This window comes from Girardinichthys multiradiatus, chromosome X (genome assembly GCF_021462225.1).
Source record: "Girardinichthys multiradiatus isolate DD_20200921_A chromosome X, DD_fGirMul_XY1, whole genome shotgun sequence".
Taxonomy (NCBI): domain Eukaryota; kingdom Metazoa; phylum Chordata; class Actinopteri; order Cyprinodontiformes; family Goodeidae; genus Girardinichthys; species Girardinichthys multiradiatus.
Genome location: NC_061817.1, coordinates 26,142,816 through 26,152,509, shown reverse-complemented (window position 1 = coordinate 26,152,509; position 9,694 = coordinate 26,142,816). Strand labels below are relative to the sequence as shown.

The 9,694-nt window shown below is 39.7% G+C and overlaps 2 protein-coding genes across 7 annotated transcripts in view; one reads left to right on the top strand and one right to left on the bottom strand.

The window, feature by feature from the left end:
- Positions 1-1,901, bottom strand: part of LOC124862879 (dynamin-2) — a 33,291-nt gene extending 31,390 nt beyond the window's left edge. For 2 of the 6 annotated variants that reach the window (XM_047357066.1, XM_047357068.1), the window contains exon 1: positions 1,469-1,899. In XM_047357066.1, the coding sequence (XP_047213022.1) occupies positions 1,469-1,629 (161 nt within the window). In that variant the 5' untranslated portion in view covers positions 1,630-1,899. Of the gene's footprint in view, positions 1-1,468 lie in introns of all 6 variants that reach the window. The other 4 variants (XM_047357070.1, XM_047357072.1, XM_047357067.1 and 1 more) reach the window with 3 other exon arrangements.
- A 32-nt stretch (positions 1,902-1,933) lies between these two features.
- qtrt1 (queuine tRNA-ribosyltransferase 1) lies at positions 1,934-8,855 on the top strand. Its single transcript, XM_047357087.1, has 9 exons — positions 1,934-2,420; positions 3,551-3,619; positions 3,839-3,977; positions 4,073-4,267; positions 4,367-4,505; positions 4,597-4,672; positions 4,758-4,867; positions 6,835-6,919; positions 8,531-8,855. The coding sequence occupies exons 1-9, from the start codon at positions 2,070-2,072 to the stop codon at positions 8,681-8,683; spliced, it is 1,317 nt and encodes a 438-aa protein (XP_047213043.1). The 5' UTR covers positions 1,934-2,069; the 3' UTR covers positions 8,684-8,855.
- The last annotated feature ends 839 nt before the right edge of the window (positions 8,856-9,694 follow it).

Genomic DNA, 9,694 nt, shown 5'->3' with positions numbered 1-9,694 from the left:
CTGTCTCTTATCTTGACTTAAGTTGCTTCTGTATAATCCTCAATAAGTCTCTGTCTCCCTCTCTGAAGGCTCTTTTTTTCTTGTTAAGCAGTCCTTCAGGTCACTGGTGATCCAAGGTTTGTTATTGGGGAAGCATCTCGCGATTCTGGTGGGGATGATGTTATCCACACAGAAGGTTATATAGTCGGTTACACACTCAGTCATGGCATTGATGTCCTCTCCATGTGGCTGGCACAGTGCGTCCCAGTCTGTAGCCTCAAAGCAACCTTGCAGAGCTTCTTTAGCTTCCTGTGACCATTTTCTCACAGTCCTCTTTATTACAGGTTGTCTCTGAACAAGGGGCTTATATTTCGAGCAGAGAAAAACAAGATTGTGATCTGATTTGCCTAGAGGAGGTCGTGCTGTAGAGATGTATGAGTCCTTGACATTTGCATAAAACAAATCCAATATTTTGTTTTCTCTGGTAGAGCAGCTGACAAATTGTTGAAACGTTGGAAGTGTAGCAGAGAGTGAAGTGTGGTTAAAATCACCAGAAATTGCCACAAAAGCATTGGGGTTTTGTGTCTGTAGCTTAGCAACAACTGAGCTGATGGCATCACATGCAGTGTCGGCAACAGCGCAAGGTGGAACATAAACTGTTGCCAGAATAACACTGGTGAACTCTCTGGGTAAATAATATGGACGAAAACTTACTGCCAACAGTTCAATATCTGGACTGCAGAGATGACACTTCACAGTTACATGTCCTGGATTACACCATCTGTTATTCACAAGTACTGCCAGTCCACCTCCTTTACATTTGCTGCTCCTCTTTAAATCTCTATCTGCTCGTATGGTTAGAAAGCCCGGCAGAGAGACGCTGGAGTCGGGGATATGATCCTGCAGCCATGTCTCAGTAAAACACATGATACTGCATGCCCGGTACTCTGGCTGGGTCTTTTGTAGGGCTTGGAGTTCATCCAACTTGTTTCCCAACAATCTCACATTGCCCATCATAATCGACGGAAGAGATGGTTTGAACTTCCTCCTTCTCTCTCTTCTCTTAGCTCCTGCTCTGCATCCACGGCGTCTCCTTTTCAACTCATCAGGGATTTGGGGTTGTAGCTGAAGTATTATTTGAGCTTTTGAGATATTAATCAGCTGCTCCCGGTTGTAAGAAACAACACCGTTGCCATGCATCATAACAAATGTCCAAAAAAAGAAAGTATTAAAAAAAATCCTCCAAGCTGCACAGCATCCGACACTGGAGTGGACAGTCATGCAAAAAAATCAACTGTATCCACCACAAGAGGAATAGTTCCCAAAAAAGAATAAATCAGAATCAAAAGTAACAGAGCTACTCCAACCTGCTGCCACCTTGAGCGGCGCAATTCTAGACATAGATATATTTTTTAGAGAGTGTAGTTACACAAAACAGCAGAAAAAGACATGCAACAGATACCTAGCCAGAATAATAATTCTCGCTCACCTGCCGACAAAATTTTCCAGAACGGAGCTTTTTCCTGCGCTCTGTCCGCCGACCACAGCTATCTGAGGAAGGTCTAAGTTGACACTTTGACCAATTGAACTGAAGGCGTCTTGTAGCTTGTTGATCAGGGGAATCAGGTCTTCCATGCCCCGGTTCCCCATGGCTTCGTTAGCTCAGAGAGCCCTTCAACACACCGCAGTCCGAAGGCTAGTGTTAGCTTAGCAGCGAGCTACTCTCGGGTTACTCTGAAAGTGTTTAGCGCCGCCGCTTCAGTCAGTCCGGCTCTTGGAATCTCGCTTTGGAAAACCCCCGCGCCTAGCTGAAAAAGGTGACTCGTAGTAACATAACTTTGTATTTGTTAACGCGCATTAATTAGGACCTCGGCGAGTCAAAACGGACGGAAAACTCGCAAAACAAAACTTCCTCTACACAAACGCTATCCGGTTTGAGGAAATGACGTCAGATCAAAACCGGTTTGAAAAGACCGACTTCCTTTTTTTTACCGAGTCAAGTCATTTATTGGCTAAGTCAGACGACTGTTCTCAGAAACGTGTTTTTATTGGCTGTTCAAAGGGCGTCTTCGTCATGCTCAACCAAAACCATGTTTTTAATTGGTTCATTCAACTGCCAGTCGTTTCCTCTTCATGTCAACGGTCGAAGGAATATGGCTGCCTCCATAAGCCTAGAAGCAGATGGAAATATCAAAGATAGCAGCATGTCTTTTAAGAAAACTTTAAATGCAGTTCCACCTCTCTGTCTGAGAATTGTTGCCGATTGTCCTGTGACCAAAGCAAGAGCTTGTGATCTTACACTGCCTCACTGCACCGTCAGTACGCCGGTTTTTATGCCTGTTGGGACGCAGGGAACCCTGAAGGGGATCACTGTGGATCAGCTGGAGGGTCTCGGTTGTCAGATTTGTCTGGGAAACACATACCACCTCGGTATGAGGCCGGTGGGTAGATTACAATATCATAGTTTGTATTTTCTTTAAATATCTGTCAAGATTCAAATTATTTAGGGTTAATGGTTGTATGTTCTCCTTAAAATATTGTAACATTTTGGCCAATTTCTTAGTTTTTCTCTTGCTGTAGCTTCCAAACATTAGGATTTGACAAAAGCAGATTAAATTTGAAAAGAGAAATATCTGTACCTGATACACACAACTACCAAATTTTTAGAGGACCAAAAGTATTGGAACAAATAGATTTAAATATGATTAAACTGAATAACACTTAATATTTAGTTGCAAATCATATGCTTGCAATAACTGTCAAGCCTCTGACCCACTGACCTCACCAAACCTTTGTATTCATCTTTTCTGATCCTTTTCCAGGATTCATTGCGTTCTTTTTAAGTTATTGCTTGTTTTGGGACCTTATTCCTTTTAGTCTCATCTAACAGCAGATAAAATGTGCACACAATGGTCTTTAGGTCTGGAGACAGACTTATCCAGTCCAAAACCCTCCACGTCTTGGCCCTGCCTTTATGATTGGCATTATGAAAAGATCCTTTATCCTTTCTAGCATTTTGTTAAATGTTTGTCTCATCAACCTATTAAAGTTTGTCACAGAATTTGTCTTTGGTTTCCCTCTGTACATTTTGGCAAATCTGTGACCTCCTTAACATTAAACTTGTTTAAACCGCAACATTGTCTTCTTTAGGACATTCAGAATGATTTTCCATCTTCTCTCAATTTCACAACTGCTTATTTTTCATCTGTAGAAAGACTTCTGGTTTTCATGTTGGTCACATCTCTAACTTTAGGGGCGGCGGTGGCGGTCTCAGTCGTCGTTTCCTTGGCCAAGACACTTCACCCGCCTTGCCCAGGGCAGCTGTGGCTACAGTGTAGCTTATCACTGTCAGGGTGTGAATGGGTGGATGACTGATTGTAGTTTAAAGTGCTTTGGGGTCTCTGGGGACTTAATAAAGTGCTATGCAAAGTGCAGGCCATTTACCATTTAAATCCAGATGTTGTCAAATCCAGATGTAAATATCTGCGAAATTAATGCCGAAATGTTCCTGTTTCAGTGCTTTTGGAGGGGAGTGTAAATATGTTTTTCCTTCTTATTTCACTATCTCCAGGGACCTGAGTTGATAGAGAAAGCAAAAGGTTTACATGGGTTCATGAACTGGAAGAGAAATCTTCTAACTGTGAGTATACATTTAACTCCCTGTCCAAAAGTGCATTTTCTGGAGCACTATAGATAACCTTGCATAATATCTTGCAAATATTTTGTCAGTGCAAAATCAGTATCTCAAACTGTTTGGAATATAGGTTTTTTTTTTTCAGCTTGTTATATTCAGTGTCGGGAATTCACACGTTGCATGGTGTTAACCCTGCTGATTGGAGCCTCACTGGATGATTTTCAGGACAGTGGAGGATTTCAGATGGTGTCTCTTGTTGAACTCTCAGAGGTCACAGAGGAAGGAGTCAAATTCAAGTCCCCGTATGATGGCAAAGAGATCTTATTGAGTCCTGAGAAGTCTATCAGCATACAGAACAGTTTGGGTGAGCTAAGTGTAACACCGTCTGAGATAGGTTTAGAGTATTTTAATTGTTAATTCTTAACAAAGCAATGTTCAGATTCTATTGTCCTGTTGCAGGGTCAGACATAATGATGCAGCTGGACGATGTGGTCAGCAGTACTGTGAGGGGCCCGCGGGTGGAGGAAGCCATGCATAGATCCATTCGTTGGCTGGATCGTTGCATAGCAGCTAATAAACATCCAGAGAAACAGAACCTTTTTGCCATCATCCAGGGAGGACTAGATGCAGAGCTGCGCAAGGCCTGTTTGGATGGTAAAAGATATTCCCATATTGGACGTTTTAAAGACCCATTTCTCTGTGTGCGTAAAGGAATTTTATATCTTTACACTCCCATTGTCTACCTTCTTGCAGAAATGACTAAACGTGACGTTCCTGGTTTTGCCATTGGCGGCCTGAGTGGAGGAGAGGAGAAGGACGATTTCTGGCGGATGGTCACGCTGAGCACTGACCATCTGCCACGTGAAAAGCCTCGCTACCTGATGGGTGTTGGGTGTGTTCGCATGTACACGACTCAAGAACTGCACTGCTTCCTTACTATTGAAGCATTAATCAACAAGTTGTATATCCATCACATGCTGCAGGTATGCTGTGGACCTGGTGGTGTGTGTCGCTTTGGGATGTGATATGTTTGACTGTGTCTTCCCAACCCGCACTGCAGTAAGCTCTCTTCATCTCACCTGCTGATCCATTTAGATAAGTGATTCTAAATTTGTCTGTGACTCTGATTGTTCTCTTCCCTCAGAGGTTTGGTTCTGCATTGGTACCTTGGGGGTCTCTTCAGGTAAAGCAGAAGCAGTATGCCAAAGACTTTCGGCCCATAGACCCCGACTGCCACTGTCCCACCTGCAAGAGGCAAGTGAATGAATACCCGTTTATAATTCAAGCTGGAATAGGTGAAGGTTCCTCTGTGTTTTATTTCTGACAACTTTTATTTTTAATTTGGGATTATTTTACATGAAACTCCAGTATGGGAAGAAACATGTGCCATCAGAAACTTAATTTGAATTTCTGACTGAATTTGTATTTGTGTAATTTGAAATTAAATGCATTGGTTTGAAAATGAATTTCACTTAATTGAAACTGAATTTATTGGTTTGAAACTGAATTCATTTGCTCTGAAAATGTATTTTGTTGAACTGAAAATTCAGTTTCACTATTTTTACTTTCAGTTCTAAAATTCAGTTTTTTGTGTCACACATCCGGGTCCTTGAAGCCACAGATTAATCAAACAGATTCACCGATTCACGGATGTCATTCACTATTGCTGTGTCCAAATTGAAGGGCTGCATTCTTTGAAGGACACATTTGTTGGCCGATTATGTCATTGTGAGGCAATGAAGTCTACAGCTTCGCAGGCTCCTCCAAATAGGGCGGACAAATGCGTCCTTCTTTTCCCCAGAAATGAAGGATGTGTAATGTGTAATCCTTCATGGGCCACCCTATCCCATGATTCATTGCGGGTCAAAGTAGATTGTGCTAACGGAAGTAGCAAAGCCTGGAGGAGAGGGAAAAGCTGTGAACAAAGTTGGATATATTGCGCTTTCTGTGACACAAAATGAACTTGTTTTTAGACTAGAATGTAGCTGTGTAAACCTGAAATATCTGCTCGGTTTATCAAGATTTCGCTTAATTCCACGCGTGCTCCGACGTGTTTGGAGACAACCCGCTTCTGCTGCCCTGACACCGGGCTCACAGCAGGCTCGCCTCGCCAGCGCACAGCTGACCGGGGGGTTGAGGTGCGATGAAGCCCGAGAGAACAGCTGACTCCCGGCACGTTGTTTTCAAGCTCCTGCTGTGTTTCCCCAATGGATGGAAGTTAAACACAGATATAATTCAGTCAGATGATATCTAATGTTGATGTTTGGTTTTATTTTTATGCTCTACAAATAAACTGATTTAAACGTTGTTCCGAAAGTTAATATGTTAGTGTTTAAATTGTAACATTTTTACAAATAGATTTTTATATATATATATATTTTTTATATATATGAACACAAAACTTTAACAATTTAAATGGCTGAATAATGAACAAGATTATAAAACAAGAAAATAAGCCATTAGGGCTCAATTTGTTCGGCTTCACAGCTCTGTGCTTCACGCTTTCACTGTTTCTAGGCAACATAAATTACGCTGAGTTAAACGCAGCGGAAACGCAGACCGACATAACACCGGCCGCACCATGCTGATCTGGCATGTTTAGCTACAGGCAGCATAAGTGTTGCTGTTCGACCATCATTTGTTTACATGATTTCTTATAGATGGTCATTTGACTTGGTGATTGACATCCGCTAAGCTCATGTATGCTGCTGAGCTCCAGCTCAACATGCCGTAAAGGAAGTTTAACCTGATGTGAAACGTAAATCAATGAATCTGTGTTTGATTAATCTAAAGCTATCCTCAAGGACCCGGAGGTGTGACACAAAAAAATAAATTTTAGAACTGAAATTGAATTTTAGAACTGAAAGTGAAAGTAGGCAAACTGAATTTTCAAAACAACGAAATACATTTTCAATGCAAATTAATTCAGTTTCAAACCCATAAATTCAGTTTCAAATCAATGCATTTAATTTCAAATTACACAAATACAGATTCAGTCTGAGAAATTCAAATTCAGTTTCTGATGGCACAAGTTTCGTCCCATACTCTAGGAATAAGCTGTATGTAGCCTGAATTCTAACTGCTGTGAAATCTTACTTCATTCCTGTTTGACACCAAATGATCTAACATCAATGGTGATTTATGTTGTCAGCAGAAAATACTTTAAAATGTGTGACCCATGAATGTAAATTCCTTTTTTTCTTCATGATTATTTATTTCAGACATAGCCGAGCTTACCTGCATGCTTTGTTTAAGAGTGACACTGCCGCCATGCATCACGTCACCATTCACAACATCGCCTACCAGGTCAGTATTAGAAAAATCCTACAAGATAAGTTTAACTTCAGAAATTATTATTAGATCACTAAATCTTAACTACAGTTTTGCTTTTTATGCATTATTTAAATCTTAGCATTTGAAGTATATTTGATTCTTTAATGTGAAAGAAGGTGCAATTGGAGTCACGGTGGTTTTAAAAATATTGAGCCCAATTCTAATCAACCTATTTCTTAAATAGCTGCCATTTTTTATTTTATAGCAACACTAATTGTCCTGTTGTGTAACTGTGTAATCCAATCAATGGAAAGCCTCACCACTACTTCAGTAACAAGGATCTGGTGGAAGAAGGTAATAAACTGAGTTTCAGTCAGTATGCAGCCGCTTTCCAAAATGAATGATATTGCCTGAGAGTAAAGCAGCTCATTCTGGTTTTATTATAGAGAACAGCCATAAAAGTATGCAGGGAGTTTATTGGCAGTTTGTTATGTTGCTTTATGAGAAATCTGGACTTTTCTTTAATCTAAAAAGGCTTTTTTACCTTGCTTACTTCGTCTAAATAAGCATTTAGCCTGTTTAGGCTAACCCTAGATTGATGGGATGCATTTGCCCTGCCAATGCTGACCTTTTCTTACAATGATGTATAGTCAACCTGCTTGTTATTGTAACAGTTTTACAGTTTGTAAACCCAATTCTATTCTTGGGTAGTGCTGCTCTTATAAATCGTATGAATAGATGTCTCTACCAAACGAAAAGCACTATTGTGGAAAAAAAAAAAGAACTGAACACCTTATGGTGAAAATTGATTAAATATACATGTTGTTACTTTCACATGTGCTGAATACAGCAGTTCTCAAAATTCCAGGCTTTTGATACTTGGAAAAAATAAGATAATAAATTAATAAATGGAAGAAGATTGAATTCTACAATTGAATTAAAAGGTGTGTCAACAAATTGTTATTTTAAAGGTGTGCTCACTGATGCACCTAGGCTATAGCATTTTTTATTTTTTATTATTTTCCCTCATTACCAGATCAGTTAGTTTTTCCGTTTAAATTTACAGAATATCATATTAAAAAACAAACAAAGGAAAGGATTTATCATGTTTTCTTGTTTAGGTCTTTAAAACCTCACACACATTTGGGAGCCATTGTATCAAAATAATATTTTATTTTTAAATTACATTCCCTGCAAAGCAAATGACACTTTTATCTACTAAATCTTTCTTAGATGTGTTTTTTACGGCAATAGTTTAAACAGCAAAACAGTCAGAAATGTACAACCAGGTTCTAAAGGCTTTAGATAACAATCTACTTGTGCCTGATGGTATCTGTGGAAGGCAATCACAGTCTGCAGGACCCTACCTCTCAGCCTGAAAAACACAAAGGATCTGTTACCAAAAATCCAAAATACCCCCAGAGGATATTTGTCCAAAGCCAAGCTGGTCAGAATGTTTCAGAGGCAAAAGTGAGATCTCCTTATTTGCGATTGTTGCTTTCCCCAATTTAACCCCTAGACATCACTAACTGTTATGTAGGTGACCTTATTCTGTGAAGATGCACAGCAGGTCATAATGTACCTCTGGGGTTTACAGTAACCACATTATTCTTTCCTCTGTTCACGAACCGTTTCTCTTTACAGCTCACACTGATGCGTTCCGTGAGGCAGAGCATCGTGGAAGGCCGCTTCCCTGAGTTCATACGGACATTCATGAAGCGAATGTTTCCTTCTCGGGATCAGTACCCCAGCTGGGCGGTGGAGGCTTTAGCTTCTGTCAATGTCACGTTCGAATAGACCTTTTAAGCCAGACTCTAAATGGAGAAAACTATCAAACACAGACTGAGAAAAAAAAAAGATTTTGTACCGTTTTCTTAAATTCCATTTTTTTCTATCAAAGTTTGTTTTTTACTCTTTGTATTTTTAAGGTATTTACATTTTTATTAGAATAAAGATTCTTTGCAAATTTTATCATTTCACAAGCTGACACTATAGGAGGAAATGGGCTTTAAATCCGGTTTTAAACACATTGATGTTTTCTCTGAAATCCACTTTTAAGTTACCATGGTTACAGAGGAATGCCTTCCTATTAGATTTTTTTTGTACTTTCCTGCCAGTCTTTTTAAAAATTTCCCTTAATATATTTCAAGAGTATCTAATGTTCACCATAACACATTGCTATTCAGAGCATTTCTCCTAAGGTTTTAACCTGAGTCTCATCATCAATCTCATCAACAATCATCGTGTTAGAAGTGGTTAAATAATGTAGCTGGCTGCAGATTGCGTGTTTGCCTCATGATGACCACCAGGGGGCGAAATAGGTGCATCTTCTTCATGTTATTTCTGTTTCCAAAAAGTATAAAGCAAAAGTAAATAAATCAAATGAAGACAATGACAAATTGCACACACTGCAATCTCTGCGTCTAATTAAATGGTATTAAATTGTTTTGGGTCCTTATTGGATCAACACCTGAACCCACGAGGGCTGGTTTGTCAGAGCCATGTCATAGAGGATTAATATTAATTAATGGAGGTTAATTTGAATAACATCTGTTGTCAGCCTCCTAAGAACCCCATTTGAATTTCATTACTCCTCTGATGACCAGAGGCTCTTTAAGATTGATCCTTGTTCATCTTCTGAGTTGCAGATAAGCTAAGATGTGGCACAAACGTGGGACGTTGCATGAAAATGTGTTTTGGTTGCAAAATGACACGAGTTATAATTGCATGCATGGGGCTGTTGAAATTACATATTTGAAAGAGTAGGATTTTGTAATGGTAAGTGTTCAGAGAAACCAACGCGATCCT

Excerpts from the sequence above, each read along its gene's own strand:
- qtrt1 (XM_047357087.1), top strand. The coding sequence starts at position 2,070 with ATGTTTTTAATTGGTTCATTCAACTGCCAGTCGTTTCCTCTTCATGTC. Across the intron at positions 2,421-3,550 it reads ACCACCTCGGTATGAGGCCG|GGACCTGAGTTGATAGAGAA; the intron begins GTGGGTAGATTA and ends CACTATCTCCAG. Across the intron at positions 4,673-4,757 it reads TCTTCCCAACCCGCACTGCA|AGGTTTGGTTCTGCATTGGT; the intron begins GTAAGCTCTCTT and ends CTCTTCCCTCAG.